Below are 26072 nucleotides of genomic sequence, written 5' to 3'. Positions count from 1 at the left end.
ATTGGTTATCTTCTGTATACCACCCCTACCTTGTCACAACACAACTGATTGGCTATCTTCTGTATACCACCTCTACCTTGTCACAACACAACTGATTGGTTATCTTCTATTTACCACCCCTACCTTGTCACAACACAACTGACTGGTTATCTTCTGTATACCACCCCTACCTTGTCACAACACAACTGATTGGTTATCTTCTGTATACCACCCCTACCTTGTCACAACACAACTGATTGGTTATCTTCTGTATACCACCCCTACCTTGTCACAACACAACTGATTGGTTATCTTCTGTATACCACCCCTACCTTGTCACAACACAACTGATTGGTTATCTTCTGTTTACCACCCCTACCTTGTCACAACACAACTGATTGGTTATCTTCTGTATACCACCCCTACCTTGTCACAACACAACTGATTGGTTATCTTCTGTATACCACCCCTACCTTGTCACAACACAACTGATTGGTTATCTTCTGTATACCACCCCTACCTTGTCACAACACAACTGATTGGTTATCTTCTGTATACCACCCCTACCTTGTCACAACACAACTGATTGGTTATCTTCTGTTTACCACCCCTACCTTGTCACAACACAACTGATTGGTTATCTTCTGTATACCACCTCTACCTTGTCACAACACAACTGATTGGTTATCTTCTGTTTACCACCCCTACCTTGTCACAACACAACTGATTGGTTATCTTCTGTATACCACCCCTACCTTGTCACAACACAACTGATTGGTTATCTTCTGTATACCACCCCTACCTTGTCACAACACAACTGATTGGTTATCTTCTGTGTACCACCCCTACCTTGTCACAACACAACTGATTGGTTATCTTCTGTATACCACCCCTACCTTGTCACAACACAACTGATTGGTTATCTTCTGTATACCACCCCTACCTTGTCACAACACAACTGATTGGTTATCTTCTGTTTACCACCCCTACCTTGTCACAACACAACTGATTGGTTATCTTCTGTATACCACCCCTACCTTGTCACAACACAACTGATTGGTTATCTTCTGTATACCACCCCTACCTTGTCACAACACAACTGATTGGTTATCTTCTGTATACCACCCCTACCTTGTCACAACACAACTGATTGGTTATCTTCTGTATACCACTACCTTGTCACAACACAACTGATTGGTTGTCTTCTGTATACCACCCCTACTTTGTCACAACACAACTGATTGGTTATCTTCTGTATACCACACCTACCTTGTCACAACACAACTGATTGGTTATCTTCTGTTTACCATCCCTATCATGTCACAACACAACTGATTGGTTATCTTCTGTATACCACCCCTACCTTGTCACAACACAACTGATTGGTTGTCTTCTGTATACCACCCCTACCTTGTCACAACACAACTGATTGGTTATCTTCTGTATACCACACCTACCTTGTCACAACACAACTGATTGGTTATCTTCTGTTTACCATCCCTACCATGTCACAACACAACTGATTGGTTATCTTCTGTATACCACCCCCACCTTGTCACAACACAACTGATTGGCTATCTTCTGTATACCACCTCTACCTTGTCACAACACAACTGATAGGTTATCTTCTGTTTACCACCCCTACCTTGTCACAACACAACTGATTGGTTATCTTCTGTATACCACCCCTACCTTGTCACAACACAACTGATTGGTTATCTTCTGTATACCACCCCTACCTTGTCACAACACAACTGATTGGTTATCTTCTATTTACCACCCCTACCTTGTCACAACACAACTGACTGGTTATCTTCTGTATACCACCCCTACCTTGTCACAACACAACTGATTGGTTATCTTCTGTATACCACCCCTACCTTGTCACAACACAACTGATTGGTTATCTTCTGTATACCACCCCTACCTTGTCACAACACAACTGATTGGTTATCTTCTGTATACCACCCCTACCTTGTCACAACACAACTGATTGGTTATCTTCTGTTTACCACCCCTACCTTGTCACAACACAACTGATTGGTTATCTTCTGTATACCACCTCTACCTTGTCACAACACAACTGATTGGTTATCTTCTGTATACCACCCCTACCTTGTCACAACACAACTGATTGGCTATCTTCTGTATACCACCTCTACCTTGTCACAACACAACTGATATGTTATCTTCTGTTTACCACCCCTACCTTGTCACAACACAACTGTTTGGTTATCTTCTGTATACCACCCCTACCTTGTCACAACACAACTGATTGGTTATCTTCTGTATACCACCCCTACCTTGTCACAACACAACTGATTGGCTATCTTCTGTATACCACCTCTACCTTGTCACAACACAACTGATAGGTTATCTTCTGTTTACCACCCCTACCTTGTCACAACACAACTGATTGGTTATCTTCTGTTTACCACCCCTACCTTGTCACAACACAACTGATTGGTTATCTTCTGTATACCACCCTACCTTGTCACAACACAACTGATTGGCTCAAACGTATTAAAAAGGAAAGACATTTTACTAATTAACTTTTAACAAGGCACACCTGTTCATTTAAATGCATTCCAGGTGACTACCTCATGAAGCTGGTTGACAGAATACCAAGAGTTTGCAAAGCTGTCAATCAAGGCAAAGGGTGGCTACTTTGAATAAGTAAATATAAAATATATTTTGATTTGTTTAACACTTTTTTGGTTACTACAAGATTCCATATGTGTTATTTCATAGTTTTGATGTCTTCCCTATTATTCTACAATGTAGAAAATATTAAAAATAAAGAAAAACTCTGGAATGAGTAGGTGTGTCCAAACTTTGGACTGGTACTGTACGTATGTGTTTTTCCCATGATTAGTGTAAGTGCTATGCTATGCTATGGTCTCATATGACCTAGCCACATTTCTTCAGTGATGCATAACAAAGCTAATCAAATCACACGCTATAATGACACTGCAGCCCTAGAAAATCTTGTGTCTGTGATTACTGTAAAATAATAAATAAAGCCAATAAACAGAGGAATGAATTAACGAGGTGTATCCTCCTCTCTTATCTGGACGTGTGGACGGGTCTTCCTCTCTCTCTTCTCTGCTAATGATGATGTGTAGCATAGGTAGCTGTCAGGAATCTATGACAAATTAAAAGGACAACTCTTCCTGTGACTCTGTGTGGCGGGTCAGAGAGCAAGAGATGTTGCACTGCCTCCCCTTCGCACCGCGCTGCCGATATCTACGCCACCCAAACATATGCCCTATATTGTGCACTACCTTTGAAAAAGTATACAGCAGTACTGTGTGTCTAAGCAAATTTCCCCTGGGGACATTACAGTTCATCCTATCATCCCCATTGCAATATTGTGTGCCATGGTCATATGTCTTCTGACATCTTGGGCTTAAAGGGTCACTTCTCTAGCCATGCAATCCATTCAGGCATCAACTAACTACAGACATTGGAGTGACTAAATAAATCATGCCATTTTTACGGCACAAACACAACTGATTACCAAGCATCAAGCATTATTATGAATTTTTAAACACACATTGGCTAAAAACCAAACCTCATTCCTTTTCCTCCTTAAAACACATCAACGAAAAACCAAATGAATGTCATTACATCCTAATGTATTGACAAAATCTACATCGCTATATCACCTCCATCCATATAACTCTATCCCCCAACCTTTCTGTCTGTCTTTGCAATATTATGATACATTTGAATTGAAATGATACATTCATAGCACCCTCTGATATGGCCATATAAGCCATCAGACTGAAACAGATATGCACTGCTGGCAACACAAGTCATTGCTCTGTTCCAGTTTTTCTCTCTATTATAGCAGAACAGCCTCAGAACAAAGCTGCACTCCTGTCTAGGTATGTATCCCAAATGCAACCTTACTCCCTACTAGAGGTCGACTAATTATGATTTTTCAATACCGATACCGATTATTGGAGGACCAAAATAGCCGATACCGATTAATCGGCCGATTAATTAAGTACTTAATTAATTTGTAATAATGACAATTTCAGCAATACTGAATGAACACTTATTTTAACTTAATATAATACATCAATAAAATCAATTTAGCCTCAAATAAATAATGAAACATGTTCAATTTTGTTTAAATAATGCAAAAACAAAGTGTTGGAGAAGAAAGTAATATGTGCCAATATGCAATATGTGCCATGTATGTGCCATGTAAAAATGTGTGCCATGTAAAAAAGCTAACGTTTAAGTTCCTTGCTCAGAACATGAGAACATATGAAAGTTGGTGGTTCCTTTTAACATGAGACTTCAATATTCCAAGGTAAGAGGTTTTAGGTTGTAGTTAATATAGTATTTATAGGACTATTTCTCTCTATACCATTTGTATTTCATATACCTTTGACTATTGGATGTCCTTATAGGCACTATAGTATTGCCAGTGTAACAGTATAGCTTCCGTCCCCCTCCTCCCCCCTACTTGGGCTCGAACCAGGAACACATCAACAACAGCCACACTCGAAGCAGCGTTACCCATCGCTCCACAAAAGCCACGGCCCTTGCAGCGCAAGGGGAATAACTACTCCAAATCTAAAAGCGAGTGACGTTTGAAACGGTATTAGCGCACTCCCAGCTAACTAGCTAGCTATTTCACATTGGTTACACCAGACATTAGGCTGATAGGCTTGAAGTCATAAACAGCGCTGTGCTTGTGAAGAGCTGCTGGCAAAACGCACAAAAGTGCTGTTTTTTTTATTTCTACCTTTATTTAACCAGGCAAGTCAGTTAAGAACACATTCTTATTTTCAATGACAGCCTGGGAACAGTGGGTTAACTGCCTGTTCAGGGGCAGAACAACAGAACAACCTTGTCAGCTCAGGGGTTTGAACTCACAACCTTCCGGTTACTAGTCCAACACTCTAACCACTAGGCTACGCTGCCGCCCCAGCACGTTTGAATGAATGATTACGGGCCTGCTGCTGCTGCTCAGTCAGACTGCTCTATCAAATCAGACTTAATTATAACATAATAACACATAGAAATACGAGCCTTTGGTCATTAATATGGTTGAATCCGGAAACTATCATTTCGAAAACAAAACATTTATTCTTTCAGTGAAATACGGAACCGTTCGGTATTTTATCTAATGGGTGACATCCCTAAGTCTAAATATTCTTGTTACATTGCACAACCTTCAATATAATGTCATAATTACGTAAAATTCTGGCAAATTAGTTCGCAATGAGCCAGGTAGCCCAAACTGTTGCATATACCCTGACTCTGCATGCAATGAACGCAAGAGAAATGACACAATTTCACCTGGTTAATATTGCCTGCTAAACTGGATTTGTAGTTATGACTAGTGATTATGATTGATTGTTTTTTATAAGATAAGTTTAATGCTAGCAATTTACCTTGGCTTCTACTGCATTCGCGTAACAGTCAGGCTCCTCGTGGAGTGCAATGGTTAGAGAGTTGGACTAGTTAACTGTACAGTTGCAAGCATGGATCCCCTGAGCTGACAAGGTGAACATCTGTCGTTCTGCCCCTGAACAAGGCAGTTAACCCACCGTTCCTAGGCCGTCATTGAAAATAAGAATGTGTTCTTAACTGACTTGTCTAGTTAAATAAAGGTATTAAAAAAATAAGAATAAAAACGGAAATCGGAGCCCAAAAATATCGATTTCCGATTGTTATGAAAACTTGAAATCGGCCCTAATTAATCGGCCATTCCGATTAATCGGTCGAACTCTACTCCCTACATAGTACACTATTTTCTGAATAGGGTGCTATTTGGGACGCATATAGGATTTGGGAATCCCTTCATTTGATTGACAGCTCTGTTTTTACAGAAGGCCACCATCCAACAAAGCAGCAGAGTCAGACACAGAGGCCATCCCCTCGACCCGCCCACAGGGCCAATGTGCTGGAAGGCCAGTCATGAACCAGAGATAAAATAGAGACGCTGAATCAATCATCTTAGCTTGAACAGATAAATCTCTAAAAGTCCAACCTCCCTCACAGACACTCAGGATATGTCCCAAATGGCACCTATTCCCTATAGTGCCCATAGGGCCCTCAGAGCTCTGGTCAAAAGTAGTGCACTATATCAATAGGGCTTGTGTGAATAGGGTGTCATTTGGGATTTAGACTCAGCTTAAACTGAAGCTCAGTACAATACAATTCCTGAAACATCCACAAGCATCGAGCACAATCACAGTACTTTATATTGTGTAATATCTTCCTCCTTATAGATTTGTTGCCTATTATGCGTTCACAACTTTTAATTGGGCCCATATATTTGTTTATAATGGCTATTAAAGGTTATGTGTATCATAATATGTCGAATCCCATCTGTTCAACAGTATCACACCATGGAGACGTTTTAACAACTACCAGCCACACGTTTCTAAAACGGTCTAGTCTTATCCTTTCTCACAAAAGCATAAATACAGAGATAATTAAACTCCCAATAAACACGTATCCTAAATCACAAATGGCCACAAATATAAAATTATTAGGGCCCATAACATATACATATACATACAGTTGAAGTCAGAAGTTTACATACACCTTAGCCAAATACATTTAAACTCAGTTTTTCACAATTCCTGACATTTAATCCAAGTAAAAAATCCTTGTTTTAGGTCAGTTAGGATCACCACTTGATTTTAAGAATGTGAAATATCAGAATAATAGTAGAGAGAATTATTTATTTCAGCTTTCAATTCGTTCATCACATTCTCAGTTGATCAGAAGTTTGCATTGCCTTAAAATTGTTGAAACTTGGGTCAAATGTTTCGGGTAGCCTTTCACAAGCTTCCCACAATACATTTTGTGGAAGTTTTGTGAAGTGCACCAGTCCCTCCTGCAGCAAAGCACCCCCACTACATTATGCTGCTACCCCCGTGCTTCACGGTTGGGATGTTGTTCTTCGGCTTGCAAGCCTCACCCTTTTTCCTCCAAACATAACGATGGTCATTATGGCCAAGCAGTTCTATTTTTGTTTCATCAGACCAGAGGACATTTCTCCAAAAAGTATGATCTTTTTTCTCCAGAATGTATGATAGTCTGGCTTTTTTATGCCGGTTTTGGAGCAGTGGCTTCTTCCTTGCTGAGCGGCCTTTCAGGTTATGTCGATATAGGACTTGTTTTACTGTGGATATAGATACTTTTGTACCTGTTTCCTCCAGCATCTTCTCAGGTCCTTTGCTGTTGTTCTCCGATTGATTTGCACTTTTCACACCAAAGTACGCGTACAGAACGCATCTCCTTCCTGAGCGGTATGGCGGCTGCGTGGTCGCATGGTGTTTATACTTGCGTACTAATGTTTGTACAGTTGAACGTGGTACCTTCAGGCATTTGGAAATTGCTCCCAAGGATGAACCAGACTTGTGAAGGTCTATCATTTTTATTTTTATTTTCCCATGATGTCAAGCAAAGGGTTTGAAGGTAGGCCTTGAAATACATCCACAGGTACACCTCCAATTGACTCAAATTATGTCAATTAGCCTATCAGAAGCTTCTAAAACCATTACATAATTTTCTTGAATTTTCCAAGCTGTTTAAAGGCACATTCATCTTAGTGTATGTAAACTTCTGACCCACTGGAATTGTGATACAGTGAATTATAAGTTAAATAATCTGTCTGTAAACAATTGTTGGGAAAATTACTTGTGTCATGCACAAAGTAGATGTCTTAACCAACTTACCAAAACTGTAGTTTGTTAACAAGAAATGTGTGTAGCGGTTGAACAACGAGTTTTAATGACTCCAACCTATGTGTATGTAAACTTCCAACTTCAACTGTATATATATATATATATATTGTTTATGTTCATCAGATGGGTGTAAATAGAAGTGATGAAATATGGAGTATAACTGGAGAATATATAGCATTAGCTGTCTCTTTGTCCAACTGCTAACTAACTGCATGGCAAAGGACAAGCTAACCCATTCCAATGTGTTGATAAAGCTTATTACGGTTCAGAAGTGAAGGAGCATTGGAATCTTTTCACCAAGGAAGAGCGGCTGCTTCTTTCGCTAATGGGGATCTGAAGAAAATGCTCAAATACTAAACAGCTAAGCTGAAGTGAGTCCCCATTTTGATGAATAGATAACATATAATGTCTTACCACTGAATGGATACAATGTAGAAGAAAACAATAGACTCATATATAGCCAGTATCAAAACAGATGAACATAACTGTGCCACAGCTTGTGCTGACACAGTTTAAAAAATGTAAGTGGCAACGTACAATCATCTACATGCTGTTAATATTTTATGAGTAGCCCCTCTGAACCTGTGCAGTACATCGCTAATTTGTATAGCAAGGCAAAGTAGGAGAGAAAAAGATGGGGAGCATCGAGGAGAGATGGAAAGACAGAGTGAGGGGGGAAGAGAAGACCGGACCATGGGAATGAGAGAGAGGGGGGATAAAGGATAAAGGAGAGAGTGAAGGGGTAGGAGAGAGAGTGAAAGGGTAGGAGAGAGAGTGAAGGGGTAGGAGAGAGAGTGAAGGGGTAGGAGAGAGAGTGAGAGAGGAAAATCACGAGTATGCACTGGATTGCATGGTGGTACATTTGGAAGTCAGCATGGTACACAGAACACTTGAAATTGCCCATTTTACAGCACTGTACTATACTTCCCATCCACTCCCATCCCACAGGTCATTTGCATACTTCATAAAGGATGACGACAGATGGAGATGAACGTTTTATCAAGGTTATCCTATCCTCCAAACTCCTAAAACCCTCTTTATCTCGCCTCTGTTGACAGAATATTAGGCTATCAACACAATTGATACATAGAGGAGGGAAATATGAAAACACTGGAGTGATGATGTGAATGTCAGAGGAGCAGGCGACCAATGACAATGTTGTCAATGGACACTTTCATTTATTTGAGTGAAACAATATTAATACAAACAGCACAGGGCCTTTTTTAAAAACATTTTATTATATTTTATTTCACTTTTTCTTTACTGTTTTGTTGTTAACAAACAACAAAAAACGTACCTAGACAAAAAAATGATAAACAACTTAACATTTACATACATTTTCACAAACATGAATGACATCACATTTGCTCAGACCCACATGTTCCCATGGTATCCACACTCAATGTTGTTTCTAATGCTTGTAGGACTCTGCCCCATATTACTTAAAATTGTGTTATTTTGTTTCTGTCTGTAGACAGATTTTTTTCAATATTTAAATCATAAAGCATTTGATTCTTCCATTCTCTTAAAGTTTGAGTATGATTTGAATTCCAGTATTTAAGAAATAGCTTCTTTAATAAGTGACAAAAATAATATTGTCCAACCCATTGGGAATCTCACCACACCCACACATGACATGTCTTGACATATGCAGGGGTGATGAAATTCCAATGATCCATCCATCTGAACTCTAACAACAAAATCCACATTAAGACCTACACTACCAACAAAAAAGTCTACCTCCCTGACCAGCTCTCTAGTTCACATGTATGTAGAATAAAGTGTGGCATAGAGTACAGTTGCATACAGTACAGTACATAGACAGTCCACACTGTCCCCAGGGACAGAGAGCAGTATTATCCTTTGTCTGTATGATTAGTCCTTTGGCCATCATTGTTATAGCTATAGAACTACACTTCCTCCATTTCAGACCCTCAGTCTGACTCCCTGTACCTTCAGTGGCAACCTACTGTATTCCCTATGGGCCGTGGTCAAAAGTAGTGCACTATATAGGGAATAGGGTAACATTTGGGATGCTCCCTCAATTCTAACAGGAATCACACTCTCAAGGCCACATGTCCAGGGAAAAGAGGTGAGGCCGCAGTGATTGCAATTTGTAGACGTGCCAACTGACAGTCTCCAAATATGACACACCCTCCCAACCATTCCCATAAGGAAGTCTGAGAGTGCGTCCCAAATGGCACCCTATTCCCTACAGTGCACTACTTTTGTCCAGGGCCTCTGGTTGAAAGTTGTGCACTATAAAGGGAATAGGGTGCATTTGGGACGAACACGGAATGTGACTTCAGTCATCAATCAAATCATACATCCGCTTTTTTTCTTTCTCCTTCCGGACCAAAGGTGCTGGTGTGTATTAATGCACAGCATCACAGAAAGGAAACGATGGCCATTTATAGAACACAAAGAGGACTTCAGTAAAACTAACTATTCATATTACTGTACAAGGCCCTCTGTGTGTGGATAACAAAGACCTGTCAAATAATTTAACAGGGCCAAGGTTTGCTTGTAATGAATCAATAGCCACCTGGACTATTTACATTGACCCCCCATACCGTAAGGTAATAACATTTGATTTGATTTGAATACCTAAAATCTCATGTTCAGAAAAATACAACAAGACAACAGCTTTCTAGACAAAGCAGAGCTTACACCAAGCCTAATCACAGCCCTGAGTAAAAATGTAAAATTCCACATTGCAGAAATTAATTTTAGGTTTTGTCATTAAATGTATCGGGCCTCTGACATAACATTCAATGCCTGTTAAACAAGCAAATATTACTCCTCAGCACTGGGAGAAATCTAGAAAGCTACAGTAAACATAGCAGAGGTTATAATGTACAGTATACATAGCTCATGTAAGAGTCTCTTAAAAGGCCTCTGAGGCTTCTATAAGGCTACAAGTTCACAGTCAAAATCTTAAGGATAAAATCCACAATCAGAAATGTAGTACAATTCTGTGTGTTGGTATACACTTGCATGAAATGCATACGTTTAAAAAAAAAGAAAATTGGTCAGCCTAAAATGCCCAAAATGCCTCCCCTGGTCAGTGAGCTTTATGATGACATTATTATAATATTATTATTACATTATTATCACATTATGATAACATGAGCTACATATCCTCAAACACACTTTTCAGAAACCTCCTTTACCACATTATCGAGTGCTACACTGAGCACCCCCCCATCCTCCTCCCCCTCTTCCAGTTCTAAAAGTTACCCGCAATGTCACTTGTGTCTGTGGTCTGTGCACAGGGAAGCCATCCAAAACCACCACGGCGCGGCGTTTCAGCAGCGGAGGACCGACATGCTCCTTCTACTTTTCTACACACACAAAACACACATAAACGTCTCGCCTGCTAGGAGGCCATGCCATGAAGCTTGCTGATCTCTTCTGGGTGCCCAGATTGGCACCTGAGATAGTGTCCGTCCCAGATGGAACCCTATTCTCTATATAGTGCACTACTTTTGACCAGGGCTATCATCAAAAGTAGTGCACTATATATCGAATAGGGTACCATTTGGGACATATCCATAGAGAAGCGCTTGGTTGGTGTCGCTACAAGTATCCCAACTGGTGGCACAACAATGAGTATGGTTGTATTCAATCATATCACTACAGCTGAGAGTGTGTATGGTGTAGTGTTGATGGACTATAGAAATGATAGATACCAGCAGCACACTACCGGAAACATGGAAACAATCCTAAACGGAGGCTCATATACAAAAATGTACACTGAACAAAAATATAAACGCAGCATGTAAAGTTTTGGCCCATGTTTCATGAGCTGATATCCATACGCACAAAAAGGGTATTTTACTCAAATTAGTTTACATCCCTGTTAGTGAGCATTTCTCCTTTGCAAAGATAATCCATCCGCCTGACAGGTGTGGCATATCAAGAAGCTGATTAAACAGCACGATCATTATACAGGTGCACCTTGTGCTGGGGACAATAAAATGCATCTCTAAAATGGGAGCTTACAATTGGAATATTGACTGCAGGGATGTCCACCAGAGCTGTTGCCAGAGAATTAAATGTTAATTTATTTACTATAAGCCACCTACAACGTTGTTTTAGAGAATTTGGCAGTATGTCCAACCGGCCTCACAACCGCAGACCACATGTAACCATCCCAGCCCAGGACCTCCAGATCCGGCTTCTTCACCTGCGGGACCATCTGAGATCAGCCACCCGGATAACTGATGAAACTGTGGGTTTCCACAAGTGAAGAATCTACGCACCACCTGTCAGAAACCATCTCAGGGACGCTCATCTGCGTGTCTGTCCATCTGTCCTCACCAGGGTCTTGACCTGACTGCAGCTCGTCGTTGTAACAGACTTCAGTGGGGAAATTCTCAACTTCGGTGGCCACTGGCATGCTGCAGAAGTGTGCTTTTCACAGATTAATCCTGGTTTCAACTGTACCGGGCAGATGACAGACAGTGTGTATGGTGTAGGGTGGGTGAGCGGTTTGCTGATGTCAAAGTTGTTAACAGAGTGTCCCATGGTGGGTTGGGGTTATGGTTTGGGCAGGCATAAGATACAGACAACAAACACAATTTAATTTTATCGATGGCAATTTGAATGCACAGAGATATCGTGATGAGATCCTGAGGCCCATTGTCGTGCCGTATATCTGCCTGCCATCCTGTAGTACTAACTCAAAAGAGTTCTGGGACACTGTAAAGTCCATGGAGAATAAGAGCACCTCCTCCCAGCTACCCACTGCTCTGAGGCTAGGAAACACTGTCACCACCGATAAATCCACTATAATTGAGAATTTCAATAAGCATTTCTCTACGGCTGGCCATGCTTTCCACATGGCTACCCCTACCCCGGACAACTGCCTGGCACCCTCCACAGCAACCCGCCAAAGCCCCCACCATTTCTCCTTTACCCAAATCCAGATAGCTGATGTTCTGAAAGGGCTGCAAAATCTGGACCCCTACAAATCAGCTAGACAATCTGAACCCTCTCTTTCTAAAATTATCTGCCGAAATTGTTGCAACCCATATTACTAGCCTGTTCAACCTCTCTTTCGTATCGTCTGAGATTCCCAAAGATTGGAAAGCTGCCGCGGTCATCCCCCTCTTCAAAGGGGGTGACACTCTAGACCCAAACTCCTATAGACCTATATCTATCCTACCCTGTCTTTCTAAGGTCTTCGAAAGGCAAGTTAACAAACAGATTACTGACCATTTCGAATCCCACCATACCTTCTCCGCTATGCAATCTGGTTTCAGAGCTGGTCATGGGTGCACCTCAGCCACGCTCAAGGTTCTAAACGACATCATAACCGCCATCGATAAGATACATTACTGTGCAGCCGTATTCATCGACCTGGCCAAGGCTTTCGACTCTGTCAATCACAACATTCTTATTGGCAGTTTCTCAAATGATTGCCTCGCCTGGTTTACCAACTACTTTTCTGATAGAGTTCAGTGTGTCAAGTCGGAGGGCCTGTTGTCCGGACCTCTGACAGTCTCTATGGGTGTGCCACAGGGTTCAATTCTCGGGCCGACTCTCTTTTCTGTATACATCAATGATGTCGCTCTTGCTGCTGGTGATTCTCTGATCCACCTCTACGCAGATGACACTATTCTGTATACTTCTGGCCCCTCCTTGGACACTGTGGTAACTAACCTCCAGACGAGCTTCAATGCCATACAACTCTCCTTCCGTGGCCTCCAACGGCTCTTAAACGCAAGTAATACTAAATGCATGCTATTCAATCGATCACTGCCCGCACCTGCTCGCCCATCCAGCATCACTACTCTGGACGGCTCTGACTTAGAATACGTGGACAACTACAAATACCTGGGTGTCTGGTTAGACTGTAAACTCTCCTTCCAGACTCACATTAAGCATCTCCAATACAAAATTAAATCTAGAATCGGCTTCCTATATCGCAACAAAGCATCCTTCACTCATGCTGCCAAACATACCCTCGTAAAACTGACCATCCTACCGATCCTCGACTTCAGTGATGTCATCTATATAATAGCCTCCAACACTCTACTCAACAGACTGGATGCAGTCTATCACAGTGCCATCCGTTTTGTCACCAAAGCCTTTTGTCACACTACCCACCATTGCGACCTGTACGCTCTCGTTGGTTGGTACTCGCTTCCTACTCGTCGCCAAACCCACTGGCTCCAGGTCATCTACAAGTCTCTGCTAGGTAAAGCCCCGCCATATCTCAGCTCACTGGTCATCATAGCAGCACCCACTCGTAGCGCGCGCTCCAGCAGGTATATCTCACTGGTCACCCCCAAAGCCAATTCTTCCTTTGGTCGTCTTTCCTTCCAGTTCTCTGCTGCCCATGACTGGAACGAATTGCAAAAATCTCTGAAGCTGGAGACTCACATCTCCCTCACTAGCTTTAAGCACCAGCTGTCAGAGCAGCTTACAGATCACTGCACCTGTACATAGCACATCTGTAAACAGCCCATCTATCTACCTACCTCATCCCCATACTGGTATTTATTTATTTATTTTGCTCCTTTGCACCCCAGTATCTCTACCTGCACATTCATCTTCTGCCGATCTAACATTCCAGTGTTTAATTGCTATATTGGAATTACTTCGCCACCATGGCCTATTTATTTCCTTAACTTACCTCATTTGCACTCACTGTATATAGACTTTTTGTTTTCTTTTGTTCTACTGTATTATTGACTATGTTTTGTTTATTCCATGTGTAACTCTGTGTTGTTGTGTCACGCCCTGGTCAAATTATATTGTGTTTGTCTTTATTTATTTGGTCAGGCCGGGGTGTGACATGGGTTTATTGTGGTGTGTTTTGTCTTGGGGTTTTGTTAGGTATTGGGTGTGTGGCTTAGTGGGGGTATCTAGCAAAGTCTATGGCTGTCTGGAGTGGTTCTCAATCAGCGGCAGGTGTTTATCGTTGTCTCTGATTGGGAACCATTTTTAGGCAGCCATATTCTTTGAGTGTTTTGTGGGTGATTGTTCCTGTCTTTGTGTTTGCACCAGATAGGGCTGTTTCGGTTTTCACATTTCATTATTTTGTAGTTTTTCATGTATAGTTTTTTCCTTCATTAAAATATCATGAATCATCATCACGCTGCATTTTGGTCCGATCCTTGCTATACCTCTTCGTCAGAGGAGGAGATAGAAGGAAGCCGTTGTATGTGTTGAATTTCTACACTTTATCTTGGTCAGGTCGCAGTTGCAAATGAGAACTTGTTCTCAACTAGCCTACCTGGTTAAATAAAGGTGAAATAAAATAAATAAATAAAATCACCTCATGTTTCAGCATGATAATGCACAGCCCCATGTCGCGAGGATCTGTACACAATTCCTGGAAGCTGAAAATGTCCCAGTTCTTCTATGGCCTGCATACTCACCAGGCATGTCACCCATTGAGCACGTTTGGGATACTCTGCATCAATGTGTACGACAGCATGTTCCAGTTTCACACAGCCATTGAATGGGAGTGGGGACAAAATTCCACAGAGAGCTTGATCAACTCCATGCGAACTCGCTGCATGAGGCACATGGTGGTCACACCAGAAACGGACTGGTTTTCGGATCCATGCCCCTACCTTTTTATTAAGTACTGTATCTGTGACCAACAAACAGTATGCATATCTGTAGTCCCAGTAATGTGAAATCCATTTTCTTTCTCATTACATGTTGCATGTTGCATTTATATTTTTGTTAACTGTCATTTTCTTAGAGAAATGTATTTTGTAGTCAAAGAATGTGTAAGAAAATAAAATGACATTCAGGTGTACTATCAGCCTTAATTCATTTGGATTCCTTTCTGTTTTATAGCAAATACAGCATATTTAGAGACAAAAATGTTCCTCCAGCATTTTTTGAGACTACAATTTTGCTCCAGCCTAATTAGAGACTCAAAATATCCTCCGGCATATTTAGAGACTCAAATGTTCCTCTAGCATATTTACAGACTGAAATGTAGAGGTAAAATGTTCCTTGTGAGAATGCTTCCCAGTGACACAGTGGGAGTCGAGGAAGATATAATGAGCAACAGAAGCTGATTACCGCCATATATTAGACTGTATAATTATGAGATTTGCATAAAGTTAGACGGGTGGGTTCTTCCAGGGAGGAGATTTAGGCGGAATCTCTTCATCTTTGCTCCACATTAACACAGATGAAACAGTAACAATTGTAACGGCTGTCGTGGGTTGAAGAAGGTGAGGACCAAGGTGCAGCGTGGTACGTATTCATCTTTATTTATGAATTGAACACTGAATGAAAAAACAACAAAAGAGAATGAACGAAACCGAAACAGTTCTGTCTGGTACAGAATACAAAAACAGAAAACAACTACCCACAAACACAGGTGGGAACAGGCTACCTAAGTATGGTTCTCAATCAGAGACAACGATTGACCGCTGCCTCTGATTGGGAACCATACCAGGCCAAACACATAGAAATACAACACACAGAACAAAACATAGAATGAAAAACATAGAATGCCCACCCCAGCTTACGCCCTGACCAAACCAAAATAGAGACATAAAAAAGAACTACGGTCAGGACGTGACAACAATATTATCTGTACAATGATTCATTCTACAGGTGATGTGAGAGGCAGTCTGGTTGTGGTTAACCTAATGAATGCTAAAATAATCAATATTCTTACAATAATTCCAGTTTAGTCAAACACAATAGTGTCAACACTACAATAAAAGGTAGCATCATAATCTGATAAACTTCACAGAAATGTATAATATATTATGTTTCTTTGAAATGAGGACATAAATATACAATGTTAATTGCAATGTCTTTCCCCCTGAAGGAAATACAAGCCTATTGGGAGAGAAAGAGCTCAGTCTCCTAGTAATGGGCCACACACATACATAATTCTGTTTTCAGGAAAACCCTCTCAGATATGTACATAATGTATTCACACAACACAACACATATCTTGTTAGTGATAATGCAATAGCAGATTGAGAACAGATAATGCCCACACACATAAAAATATACACACCGTACACACCATACGCAGACCACACGCAGCTCCTGTACTGTAAAGTGCCAGAGCAACTGCTTTAGTGTTAAATACCAGATGCAAATGAAAAGAGAAAATCTATCATGACTGTAATGTGTCCTGATGGGAGTGGGCTCTCCCCTGTGAGGAGCCAGGCCGGAAAGAGGCAGGGAGGGAGGAGGGAGCAGGGTGATGTATGGAGGAGCTGGATGGGAGGTGAAAAGCGTAGCGAGACAGACGGGGGAGGCGAGGGGAAGAGAGAGGGGGAGGAGGAGAGGGGTAACACAGTCCTGCCGCCCGCCAGAATCCTGAGGGCCCAGGGCAAAAGGGGAATAAATGTTGATTAGTGTTGATTTTATCCAACGAGCACCCGGCAACTGACAGTGGGACTAAGCTGCCGCGAAAGGCAACCATTAATCTTAGTCTGATTTAAGTAGTGTATATTAATTTGTGTCATTTCCACTGCGCGGAGAGAGGCCTCTACCTCTCTGTCTACCTCTCTGTTTTCTTTTTCTCCCCCTCTCTTTCCCGCTCTCCCTCTTTCCCTCCCTCTCTCCATCTCTCTTGATAAAAGCTCTAGCGTTTGAAGGCTGTGTCGGTGGAGCGGTGCTCTATTAGCGGTACAGTGGAAGCCTGGAGGTAGCGCCTGCTCAGAGCAGCTCTTAGCAGCAGGGGAGTGTGTAGGAAATGAGATTCAGAGCCCTGCATTAAGGAAAATGAACTCCTGGGGGGTTGGTATGGCAACCACATTCGAAAGTGCCGTTGCATGTTCAATTTAATGTACATAACAAATTTGTGGATTTGAATAAATATTAGAGGAAGCTAGCAGCACACAAAAAAGAGCCAAGGCAGAACACATCTTTACAGAGATCATTATTGAAAAAAGGAGTAAAAAAAGCAAGCAGAGTCAGATGTACACCACCATATCCCCTCTTACAGCAGTGGATGCTGTGGTCTGTTAATTCTGTCTGGTGAGGCATGAGGACTAAATCCAACCAGTTATTCATTTTATACATTTCATTCACCCCAATGACTGGGATATGCTTTATTTTGGAGACCACAAGCGCATAATCTTCATTTTTAATGAATAGCATTTAACATTTCCCTGATGCCGTAACAGGAAAAATGAGAGTAATTTTAGTAGCTAGCTCACCAGCCTATGAAAGAGGAATTTGACTTACATGGGTCTTTCCTCTTGTGTTTCTTATTTCTCAGTCCTCTCTGTCTTTCAGTCTTACTCGCTTTCACACGCAACATAGTCACTTGCTCCCTGTCATCATCACTGGGACAACATCACAGGAAAACATTGAGGGGGAGAAACAACACCTCAACGTGAAACCGCTAGATCAATTTCACGGTCCCCACCATCAGGATTTTTTTCATTTTTTCAGCAGTGGTTGCAAGGGTATGGGGGGATGATTAAACAGAGAGATATTTGGATGATTAAACAGAGAGATAGGAGGTAAACAGCTGTGGAGAACACACACACACAGACACACACACACACACACACACACACAGACAGACAGACAGACAGACAGACAGACAGACAGACAGACAGACAGACAGACAGACAGACAGACAGACAGACAGACAGACAGACAGACAGACAGACAGACAGACAGACAGACAGACAGACAGACAGACAGACAGACAGACAGACAGACAGACAGACAGACAGACAGACAGACAGACAGACAGACAGACAGACAGACAGACAGACAGACAGACAGACAGACAGACAGACAGACAGACAGACAGACAGACAGACAGACAGACAGACACACACACACATACACACACATTTTCTCTCTGAATACTGCTGTGTCAGCATAGAGGAGCAGGCTGGATAAAAGACAAGAGCTGTTGCATGTATTAACATCAACACTCCCAGTCAGTGCACTAACAGACAAGGACAGGAGGGGGATGCATATCACTGCAACACAACATTCTATATCTGAGTAGACGTCCTCCTGTTTTGATTGGATGGAAATAAGCTGTTACGCTCAGCTCCCGAGTGGCGCAGTGGCCTAAGACACTGCATCCCAGTGCAAGAGGTGTCACTGCAGTACCTGGTGATTGGGTGTCCCATAGGGTGGCACACAATTGGCCCAGCATCGTCTGGGTTTAGCCAGGGTAGGCCGTCATTGTAAATAAGAATTTGTTCTTAACTGACTTGCCTAGTTAAATAAAGGATACATAAAATGAATAGTTTACATTAGCTCTGAACAGGCCCCAGCCAAGCCTATGCTTGCGTCCCAAATGGCACCCTATTCCCTTGATAGTGCACTATTTTGACCAGGGCCCATAGGGACCATAGTGCACTGTATAGTAAATGTTCCCAGCTACTTACAAAAAGCATACTACTAAAGTGACACCAGAGGGATTTAGATAGAGAGCGAACTGATATGTCAATATTAGCCTTTTGACTACCAGCAGTTTGGCATTGGCAATGCACTCTCAAAATACACTCATCTGCTAATCTAAAAAAATATATATATATACTGTATATACAGTCAAACTGTAAATCCCTATGGGTTTCTATACCACATTGGGGTTCAAAGCTAAAAACAGGTTTGCTTCTGCGCATAATGACGGCTAACATAAATCGTATATATCACGATGGTGTGCTGTGGTTTGTAGGGTTCTGACTGGACTCTGGGGAATGGAGGCACTTTCTAGAGTAAAAATATGCAGATTCCAAGCCATCTGAATGGACTGACAACTCAATGTAGTGTAGTGTACTGTATCTCTCTGACTGCATCCCAATACACTTCTCTGACTACATCCCAAATGGCACCCTATTCCCTGTGCAGTGCACTACTTTTGACCAGAGGCCATATGGTTCTGGTCAAAAGTAATGCACTATATAGGGAATAGGTTGTCATTTGAGACATATCCTCTGTAATCAGATCTCTGGCTAATTTCACCCGTGTTAAATATTATTCCGCTGCCCTCTGAGAAAAACGACATTTCACCATTCAAAAAATAACATTACATCACTCCGCTAGTCATTTTTATAAATGGAGCATCCCCCAGGCGTGAAACCTTACACTATTCAAACACCAGAAAACTGGCCTTTTGTTGAGGTTGAGAGAAGAAAAAAAACAGCCAGTCAGAGCAGTAGGAATACGTTCCAAATAGCACCCTATTCCCTATATAGTGCACTACTTTTTATCAGGGCACATAGGCCTCTGGTCAAAAGTAATGCACTATATAGGGAATAGGGTGTCATTTGGGACACAACCTACATTTACTGAGCAAGTGTCTCAGTGTCGCAGAGAGGTTATGTTTGACACTGTTGGAGATTTATGATGTTGACGAGGTGTTTATAGAAGTCAATTCATTTTAGCTAATTTTCTTAAGCACCATTTTGGATGATGTCAACAGTTTTCTCATCAAAAGGAGAAGCAAGGTCCTTTAGACCAGTTCCAAAAACCACCTGTGGAAATGTTTTTAAAAGCATGATTAAAACATATTTCTTTTTACAATCCTTTACATTTAGTTTTATAATGTTGTGTTGAAGACATGGTTAGGGTTTAATTACACTCAACTCCCACTTTGCCACATTCATCTCATGATTAATAAAGTTAGAAATATTTTTATAAACATGATGTAAGATTGAGTTGTGTCACATTCGTATATTCTATAATGCATTGAGTTTGCAGAAGGTTAAGGTTTCATGGCGCAGTAGCATTGGAGTCAAATTATTTGGGTGTATTTTTGGAAAGCACCCTGTGCCAATACCTCTTCTAACGTGGCTCAGGGTGGATACTTTGTAGCCTACTGTCACAGACAAGACCTTTAACACTGAGTTCAACTTCTCTATCTTATTCTTCTCACAGTGAACACTAATCCACTAATCCAACAGTAACCTTAGGAGTGTGTGTCAAAATCTAACTGTTTTTAAATGTAATAATCCATATAGGTGAGGTGTAAATCTCTTATCTCGTATTGTATACACACACACACACACACACACACACCGTACGCCTCTGAATCGAGAAAGAAAACCAAAATATGATCAGGATGAAACTAAGCAGTCAAGGATGGAAAAAGGAGACCAGTGTCTGAAAGAAGAAAAGAAAAGAAAGATGCCTACCCTGGGTGAAAATAAAGTGTTCCTTCTCCTTTCCTCCGGGGTGCGAGCAGTACACAGCAGTGTGCTTGTTTATAGTGAGTAGTCATTCTGCTGGGCACCGATCGCTCACCACACCACAGAATCCCAGTACAAATACACAGAGTGGGTCAGGAGTTCAGGAGTTACTCAACGCTGGCTGCCTGTCCTGCCTGCCTGAGTATGGCATTATATTCTTTCCTGATGCCCGCAGGTGGTGTCAGTTTTTCTAGTAATGGGGACAGTCAGAGACGTAAAGTGCGTAGTGGAGATGGAGGGGAGAGATAATCCTGTTTACTAAAACCAAATTCCGAAATAAATACATATATTTATAAAAACAAAAAACTGTAAATTAAGGTTTTGAAATAAAAGCTACTTAATTCAATCAAAATAATACTACTACTAAAAAATATATATATTTGAATGTAATATATGCAGTTATTATATCAATTCAAAGCTCTCAAATGTTGCTATGACAAAATTCTACAAATAAATAAAAATGGCAAATGATAGTCTTGCCAGAAAGAAAAACATATATGTTACTATAAGCCATTAACAACACAGTTAACAACACAGTTATCCTCAGTGAATATCATGTGGTGTAAAAAAACACTCTAGAAATAGCCTTAATGTCTCTGGTGCATTCAGACATATTTAATGGTGAAAAACAAGACAGATTCCAGAGCAGTAGCAGCAGCAGAGGTCTGTGCAGTCAGTGAGTTCTGCTCTGAGCTTTATTTACTTTAAGACCTAACAGAAACCGTGCTCAACTCAACACAGCTTCACTGGGGCTAGTCTGTAGTCTGTACTGTGGCAGGCAGAGTTGTAATAATGTTTAAAAAACAGGTGTGTTTTTTTACTGAGAGAATCATAGGGTTTTTAATACTTTGGCACCCAGACGAGACGACCCAGTCGAGGTTTACTTAACAGAGATGTACTCTAGGCTTCAGCAGCTGACCCTTTTCAAAAATATTTTCAAAACTACTTCTGACAAGTTAATTCTAACACCTTATACAGCAACACTAGAGGGCGGATGAAACAATGTCTCATACAGTACATGAAAGGATAGAGATGTTCAGAACCATGTGCTGTATATACAGTAATATATCATACATCTATATTCAATTGATATAATAAACTTAATTTCCTTCAAACACTGCAGGTATGTGTAACTAAACCTCCTCTGAGAAGAGTTGGTCAGACTCAGAGACACTCTCCTTCAGGAGAAACAGACACCTGGGCTATTGGGATGGTCGGGTCGTAGCCAGCTGAGAGAGATGAGAGAGAAAGCACATCACTCCCAGACAGGACCAGATCCAAGTGACTTTGTACTCCATGTGGAGACAAACTTTGGATGAACTCTGAAAAACGCCAGGGAGTAAACCTCTATGCATAACTGTGTCACTCACTCCCCCTCCAAAACCCTACCAAGACAACAGAGAAAGGAAAGAGAGCCAGCAGGCCTCAAAAGGCCCCCTGCTCCCCTTAGACACTGGCCCAATTGAGGGTGCGCTACATGGGGTAGGAGGACTGGGTCGTTGGGGAGTGGAGGTGGAGGGTGGCGGGGGGTTGAACTTCATTGAAAATGAAAACATCATGTAAAAGTAGAATTACATACACATAGGGAATAAAATATACAACACAACCCATCACCTCCACACACAGCTCCACAGCAGTGAAGCGTGATGTATGGACCAAGTGAGAGCGGAGAGATAATAAAAATGATTTCTCTTTTATCCTCTATCTATCCCATTTTATTTCATGCACTAATGACTGTGAAACACAGTGGAGTCGCTTCCACATCGAACCCAGACAGCGATAGCATCTCAATATCTCACAAGTACAAATTTAAAGGAGTCCTCATTCCACGCCATATCTTAGAAGGGGAAAATAACAGAGGAGATATATACACACTATCGCTCCTGAGCAGCTCTGAATTCTATCTGTGCCAATTTCAGAAATGTCAAAGGGAACAGGGGTTTGTATTCTGGAAAGACGAGGTATGTTCTGCCTCTCCATAAGTCTGATGTCACTACATCTGCTCTTAGTGAAATTATTCTGCGACAAGGTCTCTCTCAACAGCACAGACAAATGGAGAGACACACACAAGTGAATTAAATGAGACACACAGCAGAGAGATTTGACAGCTAGCACACAAGGGGGAAACATTATGATGAAGACGGTAATTTAGCTTTCAACACTTTCCATCATCAACACCATCAAACCTTTAGATGTTTGACACTATAATTGGAAAAGATTGTCAATGAAGTAGCACTGACTGTAGGGCTGTGTAATAGCACAAAATGGATTGCACTCCCAAAACATGTGCAAATGGTAAAAACACAGGTCTGAAAAATAGGCCAATTTGTATTTTTCTTCTCAGATAAGAATGTAATTCAAAGCAAATTGAAAAACATGCCTGCCCTGGCTGCAACAAGTTCATCTATGTGAATGGCTGTGAATTGTAGGCAAAACGCGCTTTCTCTGGAGATATTAATGAGTCCTACACAGAGCTCATACAATGTCCCCTTTACGTGGGCTTCTGTAGCCGAAGAAGAAGGCACTTTTAGTTTTTCTAAGTGGTTAGTAGGCCTATAGTTTTCCGTTCAAATTGTGTAGGTCTGTATTTGACGTACATTCAATAGCCCAGTAGATAACTTTAGAAACCGCATTGGACCTACCTGTTTTCTCTTTGATTTCACACAAGACGTTGAAGAGAGCAGGCTTCATCCTGTGGCAATTCAGGGCGTGTTTCCTAAACAAAATAAAGTAACGTCAACAAATCACATCAATCCTAAAAGCGTTAGCCCTATAACATAGTTAGAATGGTTTTATTGAAGCATGTAGCCTATGACGCAAATTATGTAGACAGGCAAATATGTGATGCAAATGTTGCGGATTGCGTCAACCTTTTATTGCTAACCTGCTGTATTTGTATATGCGTGCTTAAGATAGCATAAGTAATATTTAAAATGACATGTTAATATTTATATTATTATTATTATTGGAAGCAAGTAAAGAAAGTAAACTGGAATATATAGATACTTGTTACTACCTAAAAATGTAATGCAACACATTTTTATGTTCTGGACTGATTGAGCAACAATACCAACAATACTTTATAAACAATTTTGAATATGTATTTTGTTGTTTAGAATGGTTAAGTATTATCAACCATTATTAAATGTCTTGTTTGTTGTTGAATTTGTATCAATTACAGTCATGTTCATCGCAGTGCAACACAGGACAGTGGGAAATGGTTGTCCAAAGAGTTTCATTGTATTTTGAAAGATTCCTCTCAGCTCTCGCCCTCCACGGTGAAGGCTGAACACAGCCTACACGCACCGCGCCTCAACGCACTTCACTTTAGCTTCTGTTTCAACTGAATATCTAATAACTGGATGCAAATGATTTATCTTCAATTACTATGAATGGCCCATTGTATAGCCCATGTAAATAACAAATTATAGGCTATAATACTGTATTATTGACTGTATGTTTTGTTCTTTCCATGTGTAACTCTGTGTCGTTGTATGTGTCGAACTGCTATGCTTTATCTTGGCCAGGTCGCAGTTGCAAATGAGAACTTGTTCTCAACTAGCCTACCTGGTTAAATAAAGGTGAAATAAATACAAAATATTAAAAAAATAGCGTATTCTAGATTTCTATTAAATTTAGGCTATGCCTTATCAGTTGTTTAATTTTGACTGGAGAGAGAGAGAGAGAGAGAGAGAGAGAGAGAGAGAGAGAGAGAGAGCTCTTGCACAAAAGTTCATCGAAATTATGATGTTGTCAATCAATGTGATGCTGGTTATTGTTATGACAATTCGCATCTGCAAACTTGAGATGTCAGATATGTACGTCGTTATTGATTTGTCAGAAGTGTGAAAACACATTGAATCTATAGTGAAAACACTTTGAATCTACGTTATACGTTATACTGCTGCAATATTATAAAATTTTTGGAAATTCAGGTACAATTGATATGTCCACTGTATTAATAAGAATAAGATAACTTCAAAGTTGAAATGTAGTCTGCTGCACTGTGGGTGTTATTATTTCTCCAAATGCGCGCTCGCCCGTTTATCATTATGGGCTGATGAGCTCGAATGCGTAATTCTTCTCCATTTCATCAATATAATATTTTTCACTAGATATCTGACTGACTTCAAATGTCTTATTATCGATGGTAATTGAATGCATACAGTAGTTTGCCACACATTCCTTGTCCATGTTGACAAGGTAGGCTACTGAGCACAGCTGGCCCCTTACCTGGCTTGAGCTTCGTCCAGACTCTGATCTGTGATGGTCATTATTTGCTGTAAAATGTCTCCAATGTCCTGTTTTCTCCCATCGCCTTCCGTTCCTCCCGTGCCTTCCATGTGTTGCGACAGGCCGGGGTGCCCTGCCATCCCTACTCCCGCATGAGAGTGCATCAACCGCGGCTGCTCGTCCATTTCTTCCGATCTATTTATAAGCTCTCACCTTCGCGTCGATTTCGCAAAAGAGAATCCTTGACCAAATTCCTTCCCACCCGGGTTCGGGGGTTCCACGTTCTGGTTCGCACTCTTGCGCTCCGGAGTTCTCCAAGACACAGAGTCAGAGGGGAAGCCCTCTTTCTCGCTCTCTCTGCTCTTCCAGCTAGTCTGAAGTGATTCTGAAATCTGATCTGAAATGCTGCCTTGTGCAGATCAGACTGCGTGTAAAAGATAAGCAAACTTCAACTACAACTATGAATCTGGACGCTTCTTCCTTTCATGTGTCAGAGCCTGTGTCTTCCCGAAACACAATCCCGTTTTCTCCGAGAGACAGCGCCGTATCTAAGGTGAGTTATGGAAACCTGAATTTCAAGGCTATTTCGATTTATTCCATCCGCTTGCTTTTGTTGCATACAGCACGGAACGGCAGTCACTGGAAGGCAGCACATAGCGAGAGTATAAAAGTCAGACTCCGCCTACGCGACATGATTGGGAATAGAGACCATTTAGCCCCACCTTGAGGTGCCTCTCGTGAAACGTCAATCATAGCGCTGTGTGAAGGAGCAAAGCTTGGAGATGTGGCCAGCTGTGAGCACTGGGACAGTTCAGAGTGGCAACCCTGTGATGGATAGAACCTGAACTACAAATAAATAATAGTGGGTTGACACAAGAGGTCTGCGGTAGTTTTACCCTCTGACCACACAAGCATCAACACTTCCTCTCCACACCAGTCCATTTAATCCTCTGCCTGTTGCCAAGAAGCAGAC

The 26072-nt window shown here is 41.3% G+C and overlaps 1 protein-coding gene across 4 annotated transcripts in view; it reads right to left on the bottom strand.

The window, feature by feature from the left end:
- The window catches only part of LOC112251267 (pre-B-cell leukemia transcription factor 1), a 121283-nt gene extending 95529 nt beyond the window's left edge, over positions 1–25754 (bottom strand). For all 4 annotated transcript variants that reach the window (XM_024422169.2, XM_024422171.2, XM_024422170.2 and 1 more), the window contains exons 1-2: positions 25100–25754; positions 23509–23582 (exon numbers count right to left, since the gene is read on the bottom strand). In XM_024422169.2, coding sequence (XP_024277937.1) covers positions 23509–23582; positions 25100–25284 — 259 coding nt within the window. In that variant the 5' untranslated portion in view covers positions 25285–25754. The remainder of the gene's footprint in view (positions 1–23508; positions 23583–25099) is intronic.
- Between the last annotated feature and the right edge of the window lie 318 nt (positions 25755–26072).

Source organism: Oncorhynchus tshawytscha, linkage group LG05 (genome assembly GCF_018296145.1).
Source record: "Oncorhynchus tshawytscha isolate Ot180627B linkage group LG05, Otsh_v2.0, whole genome shotgun sequence".
Taxonomy (NCBI): domain Eukaryota; kingdom Metazoa; phylum Chordata; class Actinopteri; order Salmoniformes; family Salmonidae; genus Oncorhynchus; species Oncorhynchus tshawytscha.
This window is presented reverse-complemented; position numbering and strand designations above follow the sequence as displayed.